The 26,429-nt window shown below is 37.7% G+C and overlaps 1 protein-coding gene across 2 annotated transcripts; it reads right to left on the reverse strand.

Annotated features, from left to right (window-relative positions):
* Positions 1 to 3,531: 3,531 nt before the first annotated feature.
* Positions 3,532 to 20,466, reverse strand: ELOC (elongin C). Of its 2 annotated transcripts, XM_004280564.3 has the most exons (4): positions 20,292 to 20,466; positions 11,212 to 11,265; positions 9,144 to 9,287; positions 3,532 to 4,277 (listed from the first exon to the last, which is right to left on the reverse strand). In XM_004280564.3, the coding sequence occupies exons 2-4, from the start codon at positions 11,213 to 11,215 to the stop codon at positions 4,087 to 4,089; spliced, it is 339 nt and encodes a 112-aa protein (XP_004280612.1). In that variant the 5' UTR covers positions 11,216 to 11,265; positions 20,292 to 20,466; the 3' UTR covers positions 3,532 to 4,086. The 2 variants fall into 2 exon arrangements, with proteins under 2 accessions (XP_004280612.1, XP_033262989.1); XM_033407098.2 differs by lacking the exon at positions 20,292 to 20,466 and having other exon boundaries at positions 11,212 to 11,281.
* Positions 20,467 to 26,429: the final 5,963 nt, after the last annotated feature.

Consider the following 26,429-nt stretch of genomic DNA (forward strand, 5'->3'; position numbering starts at 1 on the left):
CATCTCACACCGGTCAGAATGGCCATCATCAAAAAATCTAGAAACAATAAATGCTGGAGAGGGTGTGGAGAAAAGGGAACACTCTTGCACTGCTGGTGGGAATGTGAATTGGTACAGCCACTATGGAGAACAGTATGGAGGTTCCTTAAAAAACTACAAATAGAACTACCATATGACCCAGCAATCCCACTACTGGGCATATACCCTGAGAAACCCATAATTCAAAGAGTCATGTACCAAAATGTTCATTGCAGCTCTATTTACAATAGCCTGGAGGTGGAAACAACCTAAGTGTCCATCGTCGGATGAATGGATAAAGAAGATGTGGCACATATATACAATGGAATATTACTCAGCCATAAAAAGAAACGAAATTGAGCTATTTGTAATGAGGTGGATGGACCTAGAGTCTGTCATACAGTGTGAAGTAAGTCAGAAAGAGAAAGACAAATACCGTATGCTAACACATATATATGGAATTTAAGAAAAAAATGTCATGAAGAACCTAGGGGTAAGACAGGAATAAAGACACAGACCTACTAGAGAATGGACTTGAGGATATGGGAAGGGGGAAGGGTAAGCTGTGACAAAGCAAGAGAGAGGCATGGACATATATACACTACCAAACCTAAGGTAGATAGCTAGTGGGAAGCAGCCGCATAGCACAGGGAGATCAGCTTGGTGCTTTGTGACCACCTAGAGGGGTGGGATAGGGAGGGTGGGAGGGAGGGAGACGCAAGAGGGAAGAGATATGGGAACATACGTATAACTGATTCACTTTGTTATAAAGCAGAAAGTAACATACCATTGTAAAGCAATTATACTCCAATAAAGATGTAAGAAAAAAATAATTTTCCCAGTTTAAGAAACATACAGTGTGTGTGTATAGGGAGGGGGGCCGGTGGGCCACTAAGGGAATGTGGAGAAAGGAAACTGAAGATTCTATAGGGCATTAAAACAAAAGTCTTCTGTTTTCAGATAAAGAAATATGGAGTAAATAAAGAAAATACATATGTACCTAATTCAGGATAAATATTATATTAGAGCATAAATGAAAACTGAGTTTAGGGTTGACCTGGCATTGCATATACTGGTACGAAAACTGCACATAAATTTCCCTTTGTATCATAAAGTTAATGATGACCATCACTAAAATTGAATTTTCTTTATATAGCAGGCAATAGAAAACAAGTATCTAAATTAATCTAGTTAATGTATTTAGTACTGCTGTGTAATATTTAATGCTTAATCAAAAGTAGCAAAAGCTGAAATTTATAGACTGTTACTTAAAAGATGCAGCAAGAAAGGCATTTTTTCTCATTTATAATTCTTCTAATCTGATCATCTGTAATGTTACAATCTTAGATTTAAGCAATATCCACAATCTTGTTCGTTCATTAAAAAATGTGGTAAACATCACCCTATTGATGTGTAGTCTCCTTAATTTCCTAGAAGTGAAATGAAGAACCAGTCCCCTGTTCAAGATAACTTGGCTTACTAGCACAAGATTTTATACTTTTTAACTCTTAGTTTGGTGCTGTGATATACCAAAATACTTCTAGACTAATAAATATTTGTTTAAACCAACAAACCATTAGGTGTGATATATAATATTTAAGAGTTTCTTATTATAGCCTAATAGGAATATAAAGACTTAGCACAAATATGACTAGCCTGGAATTAAATGAGATTTATATATTGCAAATAAAACACCATATATAAAATCAACTGCATCTATTGATTTCCAGATCTTATGTGTTTTACCAAACTTAGATATAACTAAGCAGAAGCTCAACTTAGCACTGCTAAGTCTAAATACAACCAAGCTTTGTTAATTTGTATGAATTTTCCTCTACACAGATAGGAATTACTAGCTTTAAACACTCTTCAATCTTTAACAGCAACTTTATATAATTTCTCAGAATACCTGTACCATTTTGAAAGAATTGATAAGTTTAGCAAAACGACCCACAGCTAAGATGACAGCTCCATATATAGCAAGATGTCTCTAAATGTACTTCTCTTTTAACATGAGCTGAATTTACTTATAGTAGATTGTATTCCTCAATATTAACAGCTCTTGAAAAGGAGACTTATCTGCCAATAATAATTGCATGAAAGATAAGCAGTCTAAAAAAGCATAAAATAATCTAGACAATACAAAAATGAAATAGTAACTGATTTTGTGGTACTATTTTCTGTGCAGAAAAAGTATTGGGTAGATTTGCACATAATTCAAAAAGTAAACTAATCACCAAGTGTCAGAAAACTATTTAAGGTCTCAATACTATATAAAATCATCTCTTAAATTGAACCAAATAAAAATTCCTGCTATTCAATCATATGGCAAGATGTCCTGAAGCCAATAGTTTCATACATCCTCAGAAAAAGAGAAAATTAAGGCTAAAAAGATCAAACACCAAGTGTTCATCAAACCTTTCAGTCAATAGTCTTTATTAACATGCAAGTATCATTTGCTGCAAGCTATACAGTTTTTCCTAATCTTTCAGTTCTATTTCAATATTTTGAACTTAAGGTAACTTCTGGACCTAACATATAAAGTAACCTACTAAAATGGGTCAAAGTTAAACTGTATTCTAGCTATCACCTTGACCTTTAAGATCACCACTTAGGTTTATAATTGGCATTATTTGTCACCAAGTAGCAGAATATAATTCTAGTACTTGGTAATTCTATACTAAAATATGTAACAGTATGTCTTAAGATGTTACTAAAATATATGCAACTAACATTTATATTTAATTGCTTTCAATAACAATGTTAGGTCTTCTAAGAGGAAAAATTACTTTTATTGATCTTGTTTATGGTCTTTGCAGGTTCCAGAAAAACTGGTCCATATTGAACCAGTCTTAAGTAAGCTGAAGACTTAAATTTGTAGACCCTATAATAACAGCTTTGTTTTACTACTAAGATAGAGACAATAATAAACCCAACTCTAGTGCTTCTTTTTCCACGACTAAGCAGAGACGCTCTATTATAGTTCTTCAAACTTTTTTTGTCTTAGTGTAAAAGTTGAATGACCTCTTCTATAAGTTTGAGTTCAGTAGAAGACCCAGATTATGGATATCATATCTAGTGGGACATACTTTAATTAATAGAAGATAATTAATATACTATATCAAAGTGCATTATTAGATTTGCACTGCATCTCTCCACGTTTTTCTTATTTTATAATATTTCAGTTGAATGGAGGAAGACTGGAATTGTCAGAGAAGTCTTGCTCTTAGGATCTAGATGAAAAAGTTCATAGTGAGTCTTTTAAAACATATTTAAATAATGAGAAGTGTAATCACAACAAGGGACTATGTAAGAATGAATACTGCAAAGGAAACTTTATACAATGGATTGGCCAAAATGCACAATGCACATGAAACTGAAGTCATGTAGTTTACTTGTTGACCATGTGGCTAAAGTTCAAAAAGTCTCTGCTCCAAAAGCTGTACCTAGTAATCTTCCAAAATTGATTTTAAATAAAGTTCTTAAATTGTAGCAATAAACAAAAAGACAAGATACACTTAAACAATACTGCAGTTTATCAAAAGACACATAAGAAATTTCAACTCTCATGTCTTTGACAGTTATAAAAATCAATATTTTGGCTAAGTTATAAACATGTTTATAATGCAATTATATGCAATTGCATAACCCTAGTAATGCTAATGACAGCTATAAGATCAGAATAGGTTTTTAAAAAAACACTAAAAACATAAAAATATGTAGCCCCATTATTTACCTGTAGAACGTGTTGAATTTATGCCTAAATTTCAGCATTTACTATATCACCACTGCTCTAATTTTAAAAATCACATCCAAAGGATAAGGCAAAACCACCTACGAATTGGCATATTTGTTTATTTCTCAATTTGTGAAAATGTCCTTAATTTGTTGATGTAGCAAACAAATTTCAACTCTGATTGCTATGCAAAAGAACAAGATAATCTGCTTTGCAATGAACTTTAAAGTTCAATTGCACACAGGCAACATGCTATATATGAAAAAATTACTAACTGAACTACAGGTATTAAATACTGAAAAAAGTTAACAGTTTATTATAATTTATTTTATTTAACAATCTAGGAAGTTTGCAGCCATCAGCAGTTCCAGTGCAATTTCAGGTGCAATTGGAAATTCAGGAATCTCCGTGGAGCTGTTAGTGTAGCGAACCTTGTAGGTAAAATACATGCATACTTTTGATAGCACATGTGAAGGGATCTCTCTAAAATTGACTTCATTAGTTTCGTTCTCAGCAAATTGACCTGGAAAAGAAAAGGAATTTGTTCATGATACATGGGCTGACCTGTGTTCCTCCAAAATTCATATGTTTAAGTCCTAACCCCCAATACTTGAATGTGACTATGTTTGGAGATAGGTAATTAAGGCCCTAATCCAATATGACTGGCATCCCTATCAGAATAGGAGATGAGGCTGCAGACACACAGAGGTAAGACAACAGTGGGAAGACACAGGAAGAAGACAGTCATCTACAAGGCAAGGAGAGAGACCTCAGAAGAAACCAACTCTGTCAACACCTTGATCTCTAATTTCCACCCTCCAAAACTGTGAGAAAATAAATTTCTGTTTAAACCATCCAGTCAATGGTACTTTGTTATGGCAGCCCTAGCAAAACTAATATAATGCAAAAAGGATAAACCCAACTAGCATCAAATGAAATATGTAGATTTCTGAGTAGAAACATAAAAAAAATCTTTATTAAAACGACTCAGTCTAGGGAATTAAGTACTTATAGACCAGCAAGAGCTCTGTGCTATGTTGTCATGTAAATATAAATGATAAGTGAAAACACTATCCTTAAAGAATCTTTTCAAGAGAGTAAATGCATTGTTTTCCCCTTTAGTTTTTAAAAATACGGTCATGTTAATGAGCTCTCATAAGCTACTTCCTCCCTTTGTTTAATAACAGTTCATACACTGTTTTTAGTGATCTCTCAATTTCTTTAGCTCTATGATTTCTTTACTATTGGGATAAAATATTTTCTTGGCAGTCTAGCACTAGCACTGTGCACTGAATATAAAAGGCAGAAAAATGTACTTTCTGAGAATGTAGTATTTTAAAAGTTTTCTAGTAATTGTCTATTGGTTGGGGGTAGGATGGGATGCGGAGAAAGGAAAGAAGGATTCAGCAGATAATTCATAGCAATGAGGTAAATTTTTGTTTGCCAATAACGAAAACTCTCTTTCTTAAATGTATGTATGAAATATTACCAATAGGCACTTATTAAGCCTTTGACACTAGACAAACATTAGTGTTTTCTTTAGGTGAAATTCGTATAACAGGTGGGAATATAAATTGGTATAGCCACTATGGAGAACAGTATGGAGGTTCCTTAAAAAACTAAAAATAGAGTTAGCATATGATCTAGCAGTCCCACTCCTGGGCGTATATCCAGAAAAGACGAAAACTCTAATTCGAAAACATACATGCACCCTTATGTTCACAGCAGCACTACTTACAATAGCCAAGACATGGAAGCAACCTAAACGTCCACTGACAGATGAATGGATAAAGAAGATGTGGTACATATATATATATTGGACTACTACTCAGCCAAAAGAAAAGAAAATAATGCCATTTGCAGCAACATGGATGGACTGAGACACTGTCATACTGAGTGACATCAGACACATAAAGACAAATATCAGATGATACCGCTTACAAGTGGAATCTAAAAAAAAGGGTACAAGTGAACTTATTTACAAAACAAGTAGAGTCACGGATGTAGAAAACAAACTTATGGTTACTGGGTGGGAAAGGGGGGGTGGAATGAATTGGGAGATTGGGACTGACATATATACACTGCTATGTATAAAATAGGTAACTAATGAGAACCTACTGTAGAGCACAGGGAACTCTACTCAATGCTCTGTGGTGACCTAAATGGGAAGGAAACTAAAAAAGAGTGGATATATGTATACGTATGACTGACTCACTTTGCTGTACAGCAAGAAACTAACACAACATTGTAAAGCAACTGTGCTCCAATAAAAATTAATAATAATAGAAAAAAGAAATTCATATAAAAGTCACCAACTTAAGATGTGCAATTCAGTGTACATTCACAATGCCGAGCAACCATCCTCGCCATCTGGTTCCAAAACATCTTCACCACCCCAAATAAAACCCACACCGCAGCCCCTGGAAAACACCAACCTACTTTCTTTCTCTATGTTTTTGGGGTTTTTTTTTGCCACATTGCGCGGCTTGCATGATCTCAGTTCCCTGACCAGGAACTGAACCCAGGCCACAGTGGTGAAAGCACCGAATCCTTAATCACTAGACCACCAGGGAACTCCCCTCTACTTTCTGTCTCTATGGATTTATCTATTCTGGATATTTCATACAAATGGAAGTATACAACAATGTGTGTCTGGCTTCTTTCACTCAGCATAATGTTTTAAGGTGCATCCACCTTGCAGCATGCATCAGTCATGCAAACATTAGTTTGGTGCCGAAAGTTTGAAGCTTCAAAGATAAAACTCTTGTTTTTAAATTAAAGGAGATCAGACTTTGTAAAAGTCCTTTAATCTCAATTTTTAGTTAAAATTTTGTTGGCATCGGGATTTTTCCCCTAAAGTACATCCTAGTTCTGTCCAGTAGAAAAGTCTAAAAGCACTTCAACCCAGGAGCAATGAGTATTGCTAGCATCCACAGTGGGGTATCTAAGTACCATTTTCCATTAAAAAATCAAACTGAAAAAACCCACCCCCCCCCAAACCCCAGGGCTCTTTAATGAATGGCTGTTTTTAGGATTGAGGAATAATGTACAAAATGAACCTGAGAAATTTTTTTATTACAGAAAGTAGTATAGCTATTCAAGGCTAATAAAACTGTGTCAAAAGGACACAGGAGCCAACCTGATGTGCTCCTTCTGGCATAAAAACGGAGCCGTTTGAGCATCAGTAAGAATGACTGCACCTAACTGAAAAATATCCAATAAAAAGTATATATGCAAAAAAACAAACAAAACAAACACTCTTTACTGTTGGAGGATGCTGGAGAACCAATTCTTTACTCTGAAAAATTGCACGTAAAGGGGAAAAAAAAAAAATCAAGCATTTATCTTTTCTTTCCCGTACAGACTATATTTCAGCGTAACCAAATAGTTCTTCTTTATAGGAGAGTTCTAACTAATAAATGCAGAAGAAATTACAGAATTAGAAAATCTCTGTTTTATAATTCCAAATGAAGTAAATCTCAGCAATAATCACAGTGAATGCTAAAACTAAATATTATATGAAAGTCTGACTGGGGAATTGCTCATGGACAAATCAGCTTGATAACTCTGGAACCCACTGATCAGTCTTGACATTGCTAAAAGACGTGATACAATAGGACTACAAGAGTTCCACCTATAAAGTATTCTTGCTAGAAAGATAAACTGGATTCTGTTCAAGGCTCTAGAGTTCTAATTATGAATTTACAAGATGAAACATGATTAAGTATAACCTGGATGTGGACATTATACAAATAACTTTGTTTCTAGTAAAATTGATAGTCTGGAAAAAAAAGCAGGGGGGAGGTTGCAGGGGGACTATCATAGATTTTGCAAGTGAAATAACCTAATGTCAGGAATTTGCTTGAAATACTCTTTTAAAAAAAGTTAGGATAATAGACAAAACAAAACTGGCAAACTGTTGACAACTATTGAAGCTAGTTGATGGGTACAGGAAGGTGTGTTATGCTATTCTCTCCAAGTCTGTGTATGTTCTAAAATCTCCATAGTAAAATATAGAAAAGGGATTGCAAAGGATCCGAAATAGCCAAAACAATTTTGAAAAAGAAAAACAAAGTTGGGGGCCTCACACTTCCCAATTTCAAAACTTACTACAAAGCTACAGAAATCAAAACAGCGTGATACTGGTATAACCACAGATACATAGATCAATGGAAAATCAAGAGCCCAAAAATAAACCTACATACCTATGGTCAACTGATTATCAACAGGGATGCCAAGACCATTCAGTATGGTCTCTCTGACAAACAGTAATGGGATGTCCACATGCAAAAGAATGAAGCCGATTCACACTATATGCAAAAATTAACTTAAAATCAAGAACCTAAATGTAAGTGCTTAAAACACAACTCTTGTAAGAAAACATAAGGTAAATCTTCATGACATTGAATTTGGCAATGCATTTTTAGACAGGACTCCAAAAATCAGAAACAACAAAAGGGAAAATAAATTGGACTTCATCAAAATAAAAAACTTCTGTGCATCAAAAGATACTATCAAGAAAAAACAGCCTACAGAATGAAGAAAGTATTTGCAAATCATTTATCTCATAAGGTATAAAGAATTTATAAAGAACTCTTAATAAAGTTCAGAATTTATAAAGAACTTATAAAGTGTCCAGAATTTATAAAGAACTCTTAAACTCAACAACAAAAAGACAAGTCAATTAAAAAATGGGCAACAAAATTGAATAGATATGCGTCAAAAGAAAATATACAAATGACCAGCAAGCACAAGCAGATATATTTAACTTCATCAGTCATTAGGGAATTGCTAAGCAAAATTACAATGAGATACCACTTCACACCCACTAAGATGGTTACAATCAGAAAAATGGAAAATAACAAATGTCAGGGAGGATGTGGAGAAACTGGAAGCCTCGTACACGGCTGGCAGGAACGTAAAATGGTTCAGCCACTGTGCAGACAGTTCAGCGTTTCCTCCAAGAGTTAAACACAGAATTACCCTATGCTCCGGAAATTCCAACCCTCAAGAAAAATTTTCTTGAGGTAAAATGGGAACAGTAGATATGTGGGAAGCAATAACTTCTATAGGTAAACTTTACATGTAACCAGGAGCAAAAATCACCAGAGTCCTTCTGTGGTGAACTGACCATGGAAACATAGGAAAATGATCCTTCCTATTACAAAAGAATCAATTAGGTTTTATTGAAACTATGGTAAATAACTGAAAACAGGAAATAGCAGAAGCCACTTTTTTCCCAATGCAACATAACCATGCAGTAATTAATGTTAGAACAGTTACTATCTTTCTTTTAATGTTATGAGTCATTTAATTCAACTTGAAAACACATTCATCAAACATTAAAAAAGTGAGGATATATTAAGAGGAAATAAAGAAATGTACCTACCTGGGCCACTCAACATGGCTTTTATTGTTCCTGATGTTAGCGCGTGTTCTCTTTTTACAATAAATTCATGACCATCCGAAGATATCAATTTGACATACATGGCATCAGGGCCCTCACAGCCACCATAGGTTTTCTCTTCTCCATCTAAAGTATGTAGTAAGATAATTTTTGAATCACAAAATTTATTAAAAATAAACAGGTTTACCAAGGTTAGTATATGAATAACTCAGAGCAGAAACATTTCTGGAGAGTAATAGCCACCAAGATTTTAAACTTTTTAACTCCTTATTTTATTATTCTCTAAATATTTTCCAATATCAGAATAAACTTTACATTCAAGGATGTTTACTTTATTTATTTTTATTTTTAATTTTTGGCCACATGGCTTCTGGGATGTTAATTCCCCAACCAGGGATTGAAAATGGGCCACAGCAGAGAAAGCGCCAATTCCTAACCACTGGACCACCAGGGAACTCCCAAGGATGTTTACTTTAGATGAAAATTTACCAGTATTTTTCATGGAAGTATTAACAATTTGTGAACACAGCAGCACATTTAAATTTGAAGACTAAAAGAAAATATTCAAATAGTAAAACTTTAATTCTATGACCTGAAATACTCATTTTTAAAGTAAGATGCATAGCGTGTTTATGAATAAATGTTCATATGCCATGTGAGCGCAACTTCTGACAAGCCCCGTATTCTAAAATTTAGGGCCTTCTTTACTCAGCATTTTACTCTTGATCCATAAAAAAACGATCAAAAAATTTTACTGCCCAGTTTAAATTATTGCATGAATATTGAAACAATGACTACAGACAAATAATCAATCTTTAAAATTCAAAGTAGAGGTGAGGTAGCTACCAGCTATCCTCAATGCCACCATGCCGGCTTCAGCCACAGGAACTGGCTCAACGTAACTTTCTGAGCGAGTATGTATTTTTATACAACCCTTTAAGATCTTTTCTCACACGTATAACTTTACAATTTTGTACTGACAGAATTTTAATTTTTATGGTACCAATATCTGAAAGAAAATACCTTAAGGCTTATTCTAAAAACTTAGGAAGACTTAGCGAGGAGAAGTACAGAGGATGAAGCTGAAGTACTGTTCAGTTACAAACATCCATTTACTCATTCATTTGTTATTAATTTAGAAATCCCTAAAACTGAGATTAACAAATATCAAAGTCACTTATGTACTACCACTGCCAAAAATGTTTAACCTGAATCTAATGAGGAGGAAATACTCAGACAAATCTAAATTTAAAAGAGTCATGAAAGACCTCACTCCTCACCCAATCCCAAAAGTAGGGAACTGTTTAAAGAACACAAAAGAGATAAATTAATGGAATAAGTAAATTCTTGATTGGACCCTGGATTTAAAAATAATAAACCCACTGTAAAGAACACTATTGAAAAAGCTGAAATTCTGAATATGGACTGAATTACGAGATGCATGCTTAAGCATTTAGGTGTGGAGTATTACATGTACAATTAATAAACAGAACAGAAAAAAAAAAGCTTATGTGTGTTTTTGTGTGTATATGTGGGTATATAAACACATACAAACGTATACACGCAGGAAAAGCAAATATGACAAAACGTTAACTAGTGAAGGCTATAGTGTATTATTCTTGCAATTTTTCATAATAAAAAGCTGGGGGACTCATAAAGATGCATGTAACTTCTAATTATAGACTATTCAAGAGTACAGATTTTTAGCAGTTTTTGCCAACCTCTGAGAACAAAAATAAAAATTATCAATTATTTAAATTTATACTTCCAGTATTTTTTTTTTTTTTTTGGCAAGAGAAACCACTTTCTATGTATGTTGGGAGAGTTTCTAATTTCCTAAGGTACAATAACTAGCAATCACAAATTAAATTTGGCATAATAATGTTACTGATCTGCTTTTCAGAAATATATAATAAACATAAGCTGCTGATTTAAACAACTAATTTCAGTCTACTCTACTTTCTTACTTGCATTCACTGACTTCAAAGGCCTATCTTTGAGAAGAAAGCTTCAACTAATTGAACTACAAAATGACTTTTATATAACTTACCCATTATGTTCTTATGAAATTCTACTTTGAGTCCACAGGAACTTTAGTAGTTTCCTGAAATATAACAATACTATATTGAGATTAATGCCAGAATAACATGTTTTCCCATTATTTTTTAATACGTCCTTGGTGTTACAAGTGCAAGGACTCTCTCTGCTATGTAAGTTTCCCAGCCACCACAATATGGAACAGTATCAAGTTTCTGAACATCTGAGAGAAGATGATCACCTCCAGGACAGTAAAGTCTAAATACAGATTTTCCCCCCGCCTTTTTAAGGTAACTTTTCTGACAACAGTTTAAAAACACATATGTTGTTCCTTAGGAGCTGAACTGAACTTGAAGGAGACACCCTTGGCCTTAATCATCTTTGTATACTATAGCTACTAGATACTGGTAAACATTAAAGCAAGTATCTGCTAAATGAATGACAACATGATAAATCCAAGGACGTGAAGTAGCTTTCCTGTGAATAAAAAAGGTAAGGCTTGCCCTCTTCTTATGTAAGTGTGCACATCTATAATACATTTTACTGTTCCATCCCTTCTGCACAGAGGCTACCAAAGTTCTGAGATTTAACAACGAAGTGTTAAAAAAAATTTAATTTTTGAGAAATCTTAAATTTCACGAAAGAAATGACTACCAAAGGAAAAGAGCTCATGTTTTCAGTAATTTGTATTTTAACAGCATTTCTTCAAAGGAGGATTTTTTCATCCGAATATTATTTTTTATGTCATTATCAGAAAAACAGTGTATCCTAATTATCCTGTTCTCTAAGAAATTCCTGACCAATAAACCTATGTAATCCCTCACCTTAAAAAACATCATTGATGTATAGAGAAGCTGAATGCTCCAGGTGTTGACAGAGTCAGGGGAAAAATTAAATGTTAGTCTAGAACACTCCCCAAGCATGTAGGGAGGTATTTAAAGTACCATGTCTAATGTGAGAGAAAGGCAGCAGGGGCAATGTAACGTTTTTACCAACCATTTGAGGGCCTAATGAGTGTAAACGTTGCATTAAATGCCTTGCATACATTGTCTTCTTTTAAAACAACACTTCCACAGGGGAATTATCATTCCCATTTTAGAGATGAGAAAACACGAGGAGGCTGCTACCTGCTCAAGGCTTCTACAGCTTAAGTGGCAACATGAGAATTTAAACCTGGGTAGCTTTGCTTTAGAGCCCACGCTCCCTTCCATTATTCCATACCACCATGGTAACAAATTCTGGCTCCTGTTAAAACTTCTTTTCCACTACTGCTGAGAGGTGCTGATATAAATCCTTAGATAGTTAGCTAAAATTTAAAAACAGTACTCTGTCATTTTTTGGTCAAAGTAGTAAGCAATTAAAAAATTTATCAGTCATTATTATTTTCTTCTGTTCATACTGCTTTGTACTCCTTCTAAAACACAAAAAAAGGAAAACATGCTAGAAAAGCTAGAAGAAGAAGAATTTCAAGTGCCAACTTTTCTCTGGAAAATCTCCAGAGCAAAACATCCAGGTTGTTTACTTAACCAGCAGTAGCTAAGCAACCATGAAAAGTCACACCTGAGAAGCCCTTTGGGTAGCAACAGTTTTTCTACAGACTTCTTAACATAGTAAATCAATTCCATCATTTACACAAGGGTCAAGGTTGCGGGAGGAGGGAGCTCCCCATCACTAACAAAGAAAGAGTAAATCAACACTAACAATTAGGAGTAAACACTGATTCCTACGTGGAAGTTAAAAATATTTGAAATATGATTAAATTTGGACTTAACCCACAAATAACCTATACAAATCTAAGTTTGGGGCTACAAAATCTCAGTGTGAACATCTGAACATCTACTCCACAACCGAATTAGGTATATATGAATTAGGTAGGTAAGAGGAAGTGGTTGAACAGTGGGTTGAGAATAGTTCCAGGCAGAAGACATGAACAAAGGCTTGATGTCATTGTGCTTTTAGAGTGTTATACAGAAACATTACTTTTTTATAGTTTTCTATTTTTTAGATTTTTATTATCTAACAAATACTTAGAAATTCTAGCCTAGGGCCTACACTGAAATCAGTTTTTATCCTAGTATCTTTGAACACCGAAAAGATCTTTAAACAGCCCATCCCTTTTCTGATTTGAAATGTTACCCTTATCATATACTATATTACTACATGGATTTCTAGACTGTATTCTGTTCCATCAATCTGTTTATACCTGACCAATATCCCCACTGTTTTAATTACAATAGTGTGATAAACATGTTTTTGCTAAGGAGTTGGGCAAGTCCACATTTTGTTATTACACATTTCTCATTAGGTCTACTTTTAGGTACTTTACAGTTCCCATTATGAATGGGATCTGTTTTCTCGATTATACTTTCTGAAAGGTTATTGCTGGTGTTTTAAAGAAAACCTTTTAAATTCGGTAAGTTGAGCTTGTATTCCATGATCTTCACAAACTCTTATTAGTTCTAATAGTTTTTCAGCTGACTTGCTTGGATTAGCTAAGTAGATGAGAGCAACAGCTGCAAATCTATTCTTTGTATCTTTTTGCTTTTTTACATTGGTTATTTACCTGGAAAAAATAAGGTTAGATGTCTAACCGACATCACTCACAAAAACACACTACAGTTTAAAGAACCAAATGTAAAAAAACCCCACTGAACTCTAGAAAAATAGCAGAAGAAAAAATACAAATAGCTCATAGACCTGTATAAAAATGTTTGACCCCAATGGTAATAAGAAAACTAAAACATTAAAACTTGCTAAGAACCAAGTTTTGGAGGGAAGGGGAAATAGGTGATACTAAACAAAAATAGTATATTTATACTTTTGAAATATTATGGGGCAGTGAAAAGGAAAAGTTAAACCTATATATATAATAACATGGAAATACCAAGATAAACTGTTAATTTTTTAAAAAGCAGATTAGAATGATAGGTACAGGTTGATGTCATTTAAGTAAAATGAGGGATTTCTCACCTATTAACCTCATGTTTTCTGCTGGAAAAAAAAAATATAAAAATAACCCTGAATAGCCAAAACAATTTTGAGAAAGAAGAACAGAGCTGAAGGTACCATGCTCCCTGATTTCAAATCACTACTACAAGCTACAGTAATCAAGACAGTATGTAAAAAACAGTCACATAGATCAATAGAACAGAACAGAGAGCCCAGAAATAAGCCCACACTTATATGATCAATTAATCTATGACAAAAGAGCCAAGAATATTCAGTGGGAAAAAAGACAGCCTCTTCAATAAATGGTGTTGGGAAAACTGGACAGCTACTGCAAAAGAATCAAACTGAACTACTGTCTCATACTATATATAAAAATAAACTCAAATACTTAAATGTAAGACCTGAAATCATAAAACTCCTAGAAGAAAACATAGTGCGTTCTCTGACATTGGTCTTAGCAGTATTTTTTGGGATATGCCTCCTCAGGCAAGGGAAACAAAAGCAAAGATGAACAAATGGGACTACATCAAACTAAGTAAAAAACTTCTGCACAGCAAACAAAACCATCAACATAATTAAAATGCCACCTACTGAATGGGAGAAGATGTTTGCAAACAATCTGTCTGATAAGGGGTTAATACCCAAAATATATAAAGAACTCATGCAACTCAATATCAAAAAAACCCCAAACAACCCCAATTAAAAAATGAGCAGATGGGCTTCCCTGGTGGCGCAGTGGTTGAGAGTCCGCCTGCCGATGCAGGGGACACGGGTTCGTGCCCGGGTCCGGGAAGATCCCACATGCCGCGGAGCGGCTGGGTCCGTGAGCCATGGCCGCTGAGCCTGCGCATCCGGTGCCTGTGCTCCGCAATGGGAGAGGCCACAGCAGTGAGAGGCCCGCGTATCGCAAAAAAAAAAAAGTGCAGAGGACCTAAATAGACATTTTTCCAAAGAAGACACACAACACACAGACAGCCAACAAATACATGAAAAGATACTCAACATCATTAATCACCAGGGAAATGCAAATTGAAACCACAACGAGATGCCACCTCAGACCTGTCAGAATGGCTATCATCATTTTTGGCAAGGATGTGGAGAAAAGGGAACCCTCACGCAGTGCTGGTGGGACTGTAAATAGGTGCAGCCACTATGGAAAACAGCATGGAAGCACTACCATGGATCCAGCATTCCACTTCTGTGTATTCTTTCTAAAGACAACAAGAACACTAATTCAAAAAGATACACACACCCCTACATTCACTGTAGCATTATTTACAATAGTCAAGATATGGAAGCAACCTAAGTGCCCATCGATAGATGAACAGATACGGATATGATAGACACACACATACATGCTACAAGATTACTCATATAATGGAATATTACTCAGCCGTAAAAAAGAATGAAATCTTGCCATTTGTGACAACATGGGTATTATACTAAGTGAAATAAGTCAGACAGTGAAAGACAAAAACTGCATGATTTCACTTATATGTGGAATCTAAAAACCAAAATGAATGAACAGACACAACAAAAGAGAACCACAGACTCACAGATACAGGAGAACAAACCAGTGACTGCCACGGGGGAGGGGGTGGGGGAATGAGTGAAGTAGGCAAGGGAGATTAAGAGGTACAAACTGCCAGTTAGGAGTCCTGAGTCATGGGGATGAAATCTACAGCGTGAGGAATATAGTCAATAATATTGTAATATCTCTGTATAGTGACAGATGGCACCAGACTTATTGTGGTGATCATTTTGTAATGTATAGAAATATAGAATCACTATGCTGTGCACCTGGAACTAATGTAGTGCTGTGCGTCAATTATACTTCAATTTTTAAAAAAAAATAATAAAAATACGTGTTTGAAAGTACAAATAACTAGGAAACTATGATTTAAAACTGATTTTTAAAAAGAAACAAGTATGCGGAACTAAGCCACTCATGAAGGAAACAATCGTCAGTCAGCCTGATGACTTATTCTTAACAATATGTAAGAATATGATTAATTTGGAAAACAAAGTAAATTACATTAACCAAAAATTATCTAATGTTTAGGCCTATTTGAAGAGGCAAGAAGAGCGGCTTTGGCCATTAATACAAATTGACAGAAGTTACACAATTCCAGTTTGTAACAAGACATCAGAATATCTTGCCTAGAATGTGCTTATAGTGTCGCTGAATTTATTTATCTCAGGATGAGATAAAATTCTCATTCTGGCTTATTCAACTTATAACAATGCTCCTATAGTACTTAACTCTTGTGCAGGCAGTTTTAATACTTTTGGCAAAGTAACTCAGTGTCGTTAGAAGTCCATATTTGAATTTCTACTCTGCGCATTTCTATCTTGAGACCCAGATAGGTTAAATGATAAGACTTCTGTTTCTTCATGTCCCAAATGAGGAAATTGGACTCAACTGTGCCTAAAGTCCCTTCCAGCTCTACCATTTCATGACTGAACCCATGTGAAATTCACCCTCCCTCTACAACAAACTGCCCGTAACTCCCAATTTCCCACTTTATTAAGCAAGAGTCACTCCCACACAGCACACAACTCAAGAGCTCTAGAGTGCTGTGTGTTCCCACTGAGGCTGTCTTGTCTGCCTTACCCTGTAACCTACCTAATCTCCCTCTTAGACAATGATCTCTGAACTCCTTTGTTTTGGTCTAAAAAGTATGAACAAGTACTTCACTATATAGTGTGTACCTAATTATAGATTCTACACACAATAAAATAATTAAAAAGAACTTTTAAATGATGGGCTGAAAGTAAACAAATATAAACCCAACCCTGACCTTGCTTCATCCCACTGTGAAGAGTTCACGAAGACTGGCACCATGCGTGCCTCGCAGCCCTTACACCCTTAACTCCCTGCCCTCTCCTCTGACGTAGCTACCCACCCAAATCCCAACCCTGGCCAAACCCGATTCTCCACCGAGCTCAGGCCTCAACCAAAGACTGAATTGGCTGAAGAAAAGTCACAACCATTGTGACTGGTCTCAATTTTAAATTTATGGCCACACACTTTAAACAGATACTTGGTGTCGGACTGATCCTCCTACCTAGTCAACTGGCTTTCCTACTCTGAGAAAAGTCACGGCATCCCCTAAACCTCCAACATACCTCTCCTCCCTACCCTGACAACTTCACTTATTTCACCAGCAAAACAGAAACAAGTCACTTCAACTGCCTTATCTTTCCACCTTCATCCTACCTGCATCTGTATACCATATACTTCCTGTTTCAAAAGTTGAGTAAAAATGATCCTTCCTATGCAAGGCCAACCTTTCCAGCTAAGCACAGTGATCCAAGGACTTTGTCCTGCCACAATTCAACATATCAAAATGCTGTAACATCATCACTACCATACACTTCTCTATAACCCATACTGATCAGACTTTTTATACCTCTAGTCCATCCAAAGTGCTCTTGTCAAATTTCAACTACTTGGTCACTGGGTCAATTTTTTTTATTATTTTATTTATTCATTTAAAAATATTTATTTATTTGGCTGCACGGGGGTCTTAGTTGCGGCATGCATGTGGGATCTAGCTCTGGACCAGGGATCGAACCCGGGCCCCCTGCATTGGAAGCGCGGAGTCTTGACCACTGGACTGCCAGGGAAGTCCCCTCTGGGTCAATTTTTCATCATCATCTTACTCTTAGGGTTTTACAGTTGAGTCCGCCCTCTTTTCTGAAACATTTTCTTCCCTTAGCATTACGGATGCCACACCCTCCTGGCCTTTCTGCTTCTGTCACTGTTTGCTCTTCCTCTGACCCGAGTGCTCCCAGACATCTGCCCTCTTCTCCATTAATACTCTTTACTTGATGTCCTCTGGTCCATAGTTTTAAATATCGCATGTAAAATATGACTCCAAGATTACCTCCCTAGCCTGACTTCTCCCCTGAGCAACAGCAGTGGATATCCTACTTGCCTACTGCACATATTCTGAGCGGTATAAAGTCATCCACCTGAGTACACTCTATACAGAACTCCTGCTTTATTGCTCAGAAACCAGTTCACCTGCCCCAGTCTTCCTCATTCCAGTAAATGGTGCTACTGTTCACCCATATGCTCGGGCAAAACAGGTGACTCCTCCAAATTGTTTTTCGTCCTGGGGCGAAGGTAAGAACCATTTGGCTCCACCTTCAAATTACATTCCAAATCAGACCACTTCTCACTAACTTCCAACTCTACATCTCTAGTTCAAGCTACCACATGGCAACTGAACTACCAGCCTCCTTAGGAGCTGGTTTTTCCACTTTCCTCCAACTCTCAGTTTGCCACTCAGCAATCAGTCATCAAAAGCATAAGCCAGGTATCACTCCCCTGCACAAAATCCTCTAATGGCTTCTCATTACAGACAGAACAAGGACTGTAAAGTTCCATCTTATTTACTCCTTGCTAACCACTCTGATCTCATCTCCCATCACTCTTCCTTCATTAACGTCCAGCCATACTGGCCTTCTAAGTATTTTAATAGGTCAAGTTCATTCCTCCCTTAAGGTCTATGCATTTACAGTTACTGCTGTCTGAAAAACTCTTCCTTCAGATCTTTATTATTTTAGTCTCCAGGCAAAGCATTAACGCCTCAGAGAGGTAGGTCTTCCTTGATCACTTCCTTTCAAAAGCAGACACCACACCCTAGTCCTCTAACTTAATCTAACTCTAATCTAGATACAGTCTCTTCACGTTTATCACCACCTGAAACTGTATTTGCTTACATAATGTATAGCCTCTTTCCTCAAGCTCGGTGAGGGCAGGCCTCATTTAGTACCTAGCATACAAAAGATGCTCAATAAAGAGTTGAGTGAATGGCACTACTGTTTTCTTAATCACCAAGGCTTGAAATTTTGAGCATCACTGGGTGAGCTTTTTCTGATCTTATTTAATAATGGAACAGTAAACATTTAGGACAGGTTAGCTGAAATGCATTAACACATACCAGTGTAAATACAAAGATTTTCCAGATTATTTTCTAGTACTGAAAAAAATCTACCCAAAAAACCCAAACAAGCAATTTATAAGATATAAATATTACTTTGGAACTTGATATATAGAACTGACTATAACTTCTGACTACAAACTACTGACTATATTACAGAATTACCATAATGTAATGAAACTAGTATCTTCCATTTGAAATAAATTTATATCCATATATATTTTTTGGAATGGTAGATAGTTATTAGGTAAATCTCACACTTAAGAAAAAAAAGGACAGTCATTTAAAAATTAAGTATGAAGCCAAAATCATCACTGGCAATAAGCACTTAATACCCACGATGACAGGGACCATAGTTGTCTCCTTGCCACTGTATCTCCAAAATGAATGAATCCACGTGTGAACAGTGATATTTCAACATCATGAATTATACCACAATTATAATGTCAACGAGATCCGAGACGTATCATTTTAGTCCACTAAGCAAAAAAGGAAACTAGTTGGGGATCAGAAAGCAAATCTGGCAGTTTGAAAATGAGGTTTTAAAACTCTAAAGGATTGCGGTTGTTTTCCACACTGAAGGCGATGCAGAGTAGAAATGCTCGCACTAATAATTCAAACTCCATAGCTGTATTAAAGAGGTTCCATAAGAGAAACTTAATGGCCACTGTACTTGACACTAGATACCTCCTTTCAGATGAGACTGGGAGGCAGATGCACGGCAGCCCCAAAACACCAAGTCGGGCAGAGATCACCCAACAAGTTGGTAAACTTCTCGGGGTCCCGCAACTGGGAAGAGCGAAGGCCCTCTTCTATAACTAGGGGCTGACCCCAAGGAAAGAACGAATCTGAGTGCACCCGGGGAAAGCAAAAAGGGAAAGAGACAGGGCTGCCATGCTCCTAACTCCACCCTGCCCGCGTTTAACCCCGAGGAGGCCCAGTCTCGCCGGCCGCCGCCCCTCCTTCCACCCTTTTCCAAGCCCACCGAGCGGCGCCAGGAAAGGTCCCGCCGCCCTCCTCTCCCCTCCCCCAAACCAAGAGCCGAAGAGGCCAGGGAAGGTTAAGAGCTTCCGTTCCTTCCCCACCCAAATGGGAAGGGGTGGGAAGTGGGATGGCGAGCGCGCCCACTAGGAGCCTCCCCCGTCCCCCACGCAGGCCCGGAGCTCCGTTCCCACCCCAGACCGAGACTCACTCGTCAGCCACGCAGCAACCACAGCCACCGCACCGGGTCCACGCGCACCGCCACAGCCCCTACACCAGGGCTGCCCCCCCACCCCCAGCTGCTTGCCGCCGTGGGTTCCGGGGCAGTTGGAGGAATCACTTCCGCTGGGTCACGGACGCTTTCTACGCGCGGGAGATTAGTACCTAGTGAGGCGGGGACTCCCTGAGTCCGTCGCCCGCCAGCGTCTACAGGAAGTGCGCAGCGTCCCCTCCCTTCTCCCACAGGCCAAGCCTAAAAGGACGGTAGTCCCTGGAAAGTCTCAACCAATCCTATTCTGGGTCTTTTGACTCCCAGCATGCAGCGCCAATCCTGATCTGATTTCCGCGGGGACTGCATCCTCAAAGAGGTGCTGGGGGTCGGGGGGCTGGGGGGTGGGGGCCGAGGCAGCATTGCATCCTGGGATTTGTAGTTTATCTGGCGGGTAGTGTCGTGTTTGGTTGAGGCAGCACTGCAACCTGGGACTTGTAGTTTCTCACGCTGAATGTTAAGAACCTTGTAATTTTGGAGGTTGTTCCTGCCGCTCGTTTGGGGGTACGCGTAGAGGTCGGAGACTATCTGCAGAGGAAAGATTGGATAGTGGGAGTGCGGTTGCTATGCTAACAAGATCGTGCTCTTTATGAAGCAGCTTGTCTTTTGTGAAAAGTTGCAGAGCTTGTTGAAGAGCATCCCAACAGCTCGCGAAATCGCTGGCCTCATTTCCTCTCTTCCCGGTACCTTTCAGTGTTTACTGAAAACTAACCACGCCCCCCACCCCCACTCTGAGGCCTTTCCCCCACCTCCTGCCCCCTCCCAGCCACAGGGTTGCTCAGCTTCTGGATTCTGAAATCACTCACCGAAAGTCCTGCCACCAGTAGTCAGTTCTGACACCATCTTTGTCACTCCACGCCCCCTTTGCCCCTCCTTCCTCTCCTCTCTCTCCCGGTCTCTCCCCGGCGCGCTTTCCCCCAACCCCCATCCACCTATCATTTTTACAAATCTTACCTCCACTTAAGATGGGGTTATGTCCTGATAAGCCCAGTGGAATTTGAAAATGTCGTAAGTCGAAAATGCATTTAATAGACCTAACATAATTTAGCCTAGCTTATCTTAGAATGTGCTCAGAATGCTTACATTAGCCTGCAGTTGGGCAGAAATCGTCCAATGGAAAGCTTATTTTATAATAAAGTGTTGATTATCTTAGGTAATTTATTGATTACTTGTACTAAAAGTGAAAGACACAATGGTTGTATAAGTGTATTGGTTGTTTACCCTCCTGTTTGGTTGGCTGATTAGGAGCTTCAACACCGGGGAGAGAGTTTCATACTGCATATTGGTAGCCCAGGAAAAGATTAAAATTTCAAATTGTGTATGGTTTCTACTGAATGCATATAGCTTTGACACCATCGTATAGTCAAGAAATTGTAAGTCGATCTATTGTAAATCAGAGCCGTCTTTGCTCTCTTTCCCTTGGTGAAATTTAGGCACCCTTCCAGGAAGGGTGAAACAGCTAAATAAAGTTCACCCTCTGTTTACCGGACTGTGGCATGAAAGGAATGTAGGGCCAAGACTCTCACCATTGCAAGTTGCTCAACTCCTACTGTTGTGTAATGATGTCCGCAAAGGGAAAACAGATACAGGCGATCCAAAGTTTGTTGACCTAATTAGTGACTTTTGCCTGCAAGACTTTTTTAGTTCATTTGGCAGATAAAAGGTGTTGCAAAAGCAATACCGGACAGACCGTTCTGGGTAAATTTTTCAAAGCCTTTGCAAAAATTATTAAACAAAGTTTTTTGGTTATAATAGGTCAGAGTAGAATTTGGTGGGGAGGAGAGGCAATGGGGTGAGAAGAGAAGGATGTGGGCCCATTTTCTTTTTTTTTTTTTTTTCCATTTTCAATTATACTTTTCCTCCTCTACTTCAGAAGTGTTGTTTTCTCCAAAACTTTCCCTTTTCCTCATTGCATTATCACATTCTATAAGGGTCACTCTGTTAGTTACCTAGAGAATGATAGAATTTTCCAGGTGAGGAAACTGAGGCCAGCTAAAGCCAGATTTAGGGCTAATCTAGTCTAGGACTGTTTTTTAAAAAACACAAAATTTTACTTAAAAATTTTATTTATTATGTAATCAATATAATATATGCTTATAAAATGCAGAAATAATCAATATAATATATGCTTATAAAAATGCAGAAATTGCAGATAAATTTGGTTTAATACACTTTTACATAGATTATACAGTGTATATATATGGTTATTTATACTATTTATTTTCCAACTTAACAAACCTCAATAACCCACACTTCTGTAACCAAAATTTCAACAAGCATCATTTTTATTGTCAGTATATACTAACATTGTCTAAATGTACCATGACTCACTTATTTCCTTAAATGTTGGACATTGACCATATTTCCATTTTTAAATCACTTCATGTAATACTGTGTTCAGTATCTGCAGAAATCTTTGACCATGTTTCTATTTCTTTAGAATATGAACATTTTAAAAGATCTTGATAATCTGTTGACAAATTCTTTTCCCCGAAGATTCTCGTAATTTATTTTCGAAACTAGTAATGCATAAAGAAGCATTTAGGGTCCTTATCAAAATACTAGCTTTACCACAATTTTTCTTTTCTTTTTTCCATCACACCATTCTGCCCTTTAGCTCATGTTAAAGGAGGGGAAGGGGGCTGGTGGATGGGGAGGAAAGACAGCCAAAAAACAAACAAAAAATACATACAATAATGGTGGTCATACATTCTACAAGTGATAGCCATTTTCAATTTTTCCATCACCCTCCATCTTTAAAGGGACCCTCTCAGATGATATGAATGGGGAATCAAGGCTTATTTTGTAAACAGCCTTAGTATCATTCTAAAATCCCACTCAAATAGTATATATTCAAAAATTGTCTCTAAACTACTAGAATCGGGAAATCTTTCTTTTTTTTTTTTTTAAAGATGTTGGGGGTAGAAGTTTATTAATTTATTTTTGCTGTGTTGGGTCTTCGTTTCTGTGCGAGGGCTTTCTCTAGTTGTGGCAAGCGGGGGCCACTTTTCATCGCGGTGCGGGCCTCTCACTATTGCGTCCTCTCTTGTTGCGGAGCACAGGCTCCAGACGCGCAGGCTCGGTAGTTGTGGCTCACGGAGCTAGTTGCTCCGCGGCATGTGGGATCCTCCCAGACCAGGGCTCGAACCCGTGTCCCCTGCATTAGCAGGCAGATTCTCAACCACTGCGCCACCAGGGAAGCCGAAGAATTGGGAAATCTTTTTAACCATGAATGACACTTTCATATAATTCTATAGCACAGAATTTTCAGAATATCATCTCATTTTAGCTACTTAGAAACCTTGAGTAGACCAAATATTATTATTTCCATTTGCTTACAGTTTCTGTAGGAAGAAACTAAGCTTAACAGAAGATAAAAATTCAGGTTCTCTCAATATATATTTCTAAATTAATTATTTAATTAATTTTTGACTGCGTTGGGTCTTTGTTGCTGTGCAGGCTTTCTCTAGTTACTGAGATCGGGGGCGGTGCGTGGGCTTCTCACTGCGGTGGCTTCTCTTGTTGTGGAGCAGGGGCTGTAGACGTGCGGGCTCAGTAGTTGTAGCTCGCGGGCTCTACAGCACAGGCTCAGTAGTTGTGCTGCACGGGCTCAGTTACTCCACGGCATGTGGGATCCTCCCGGACCTGGGCTCGAAACCCGTGTCCCCTGCATTGGCAGGCAGATTCTTAACCACTGTGCCACCAGGGAAGTCCCTCAATGTATTGTTGAAGTAATCATACAAAGAGGCCATTAGACTGAGATGGCGCTGATGCCTTGGTAGTTTAGTGAGCAACCCAAAAGCTAAGCCAGATTCAATTCTTATAAATACCTCAAGGTATTTACAACCAATCACAAACAGCCAACTAGATTTTCTCAAATAATGCAACAGCATAAGCTATAAGCAGGGACTTCCCTGGCGGTCTAGTGGTTAATACTCCACGCTTCCACTGCTGGGGGCATGGGTTAGATCCCTGGTTGCGGAACTAAGATCCTACATGCCTCACAGTGTGGCATAAGCTATAACCAATCAAATAATTTCCTTGCTTTGCATGTGCATCTTCTCCATAAAAACCTTGCCCCTAGCTCCTGTCAGTGGAATGCTCCTGACCATTTCCAGATTTGGTGCTGTCCGATTTGAATAAATTTTTGCTCAAATAAACTCAAAAATTTTAGCATGCCTCAGTTTATCTTTTTAAAGCTATTAAAGAAAAACACTGTATGAACAGAAAAATTTACATACATATCAGTACAATAATGGCTAATTGATATTGTTTGTAATATGAATTACACTAAAACAAGAGTTTTTGAAAGGTAAGTGGAAGATAACTTTAAAAAAGGGAAGTTACAAAGCAAAGACATGGAAACAATCTAAATGTCCATCGACAGATGAATGGATAAAGATGTGGTATATATATATATGTGTATATATATATATATGTGTGTGTGTGTGTGTATATATATGTGTATATATATATGTATATATACAGTGAAATATTACTCAGCCATAAAAAAGAATGAAATAATGTCATTTGCAGCAACATGGATGCAACTAGAGATTATCATACTAAGCAAATGAGTCAGAAAAAGACATATGATATCACTTATATGTGCAATCTAAAATATGGCACAAATGAACCTATCTACAAAACAGAAACAGACTCACAGAGAACAGGTGTGGTTGCCAAGGGGCAGAGGGAGGGGGAGGGATGGACTGGGAGTTTGGGGTTAGTAGATGCAAGCTATTACATTTAGAATGGATAAACAACAATGTCCTACTGTATAGCACAGGGAACTGTATCCAATCTCCTGGGATAAACGATAATGGAAAAGAATATGACAAAAGAACGTATATATGTGTGTAACTGAGTCACTTTGCTATAATATATAATGTGCAGAAATTAGCACAACATTGTAAATCAACTATACTTCAATGAACAAACAAAAGAAAGAAAGTGAAGTTATCCATGAAGAAATAGTATAATTTTATCCTTCTGGATACCCAGAAAAAAGTAGACAGGATTTGGAGTTGCGAAGGTGATACTATTTTTGACTATTAGTTTGTTCCTCCCCTATGCCAATAACATATATATTTTATTTTATTTTATAAATTTATTTTATTTTTGGCTGCACTGGGTCTTCATTGCTTTGAGTGGGCTTTCTCTAGTTGCTGTGAGCAACTACTCTTGGTTGCGGTGTGCGGGGTTCTCACTGTGGTGGCTCCTCTTATTGCAGAGCATGGGCTCTAGGCACATGGGCTTCAGTAGTTGTGGCACGCGGGCTCAGTAGTTGTGGCTCGCGGCTCTGGAGCACAGGCTCAGTAGTTGTGGCGCACGGGCTTAGTTGCTTGGCGGCATGTAGGATCTTCCTGGACCAGGCCTCCAACTCGTGTCCCCTGCATTGGTAGGCAGACTCTCAACCACTGTGCCACCAGGGAAGCCTGCCAGTACCATATTGAGTGAAAAACATGGTTCTGAAATAGCAAACAAAAGCGTCCTTTACTAGTTGGATGCTCATCCCTCAGTACTCGGCTGAACCTGAAGCCTTTGGACATTCAGAGGCCAAATTAATCATTCTGTCTCTCGGGCCTCTGCAGCATTTTGTAAATTGGTATATGTCAATTATATTTCAGCATTATATTTTAGTTTATTTTCAGGTGTTTCCCTCACTATGTAAGCATTGTGGATTTCCAATTTTCTTCAGTATCTTTGTATCCTCTGCTTCCAACTTAGTCCTGGTAGTTGGCGAGGCGCTCAAGATCTCTAACAAATAATGAACGATTGTGTAAACGGATGAGAGTGATTTCCGAAGACAAATTTGACAAGTATCAACATTATATGAACGAGTTCCACTCATTTTCTACCAACCTATTGGTTGGATTAAATTACTATTCATTTTTGTTCAAGCGTGCACTGTATTATTCCTCTGTGCCAACAGGTTAGAAACATTTTCCGCAGAGAAAATGGTGTTTTGGGCACAGAAAATGATGCCCACGAGAATGAAAGATTTAACCCTGCTTCCAGGCTTTGTCCTTCGCGCGTGTCTCTCCCCTCTGTCCTTCCACACGGTTGTAAAGAGCGCCA

The sequence above is a fragment of the Orcinus orca genome, chromosome 17, assembly GCF_937001465.1.
Source record: "Orcinus orca chromosome 17, mOrcOrc1.1, whole genome shotgun sequence".
NCBI classification, from domain to species: Eukaryota; Metazoa; Chordata; class Mammalia; order Artiodactyla; family Delphinidae; genus Orcinus; species Orcinus orca.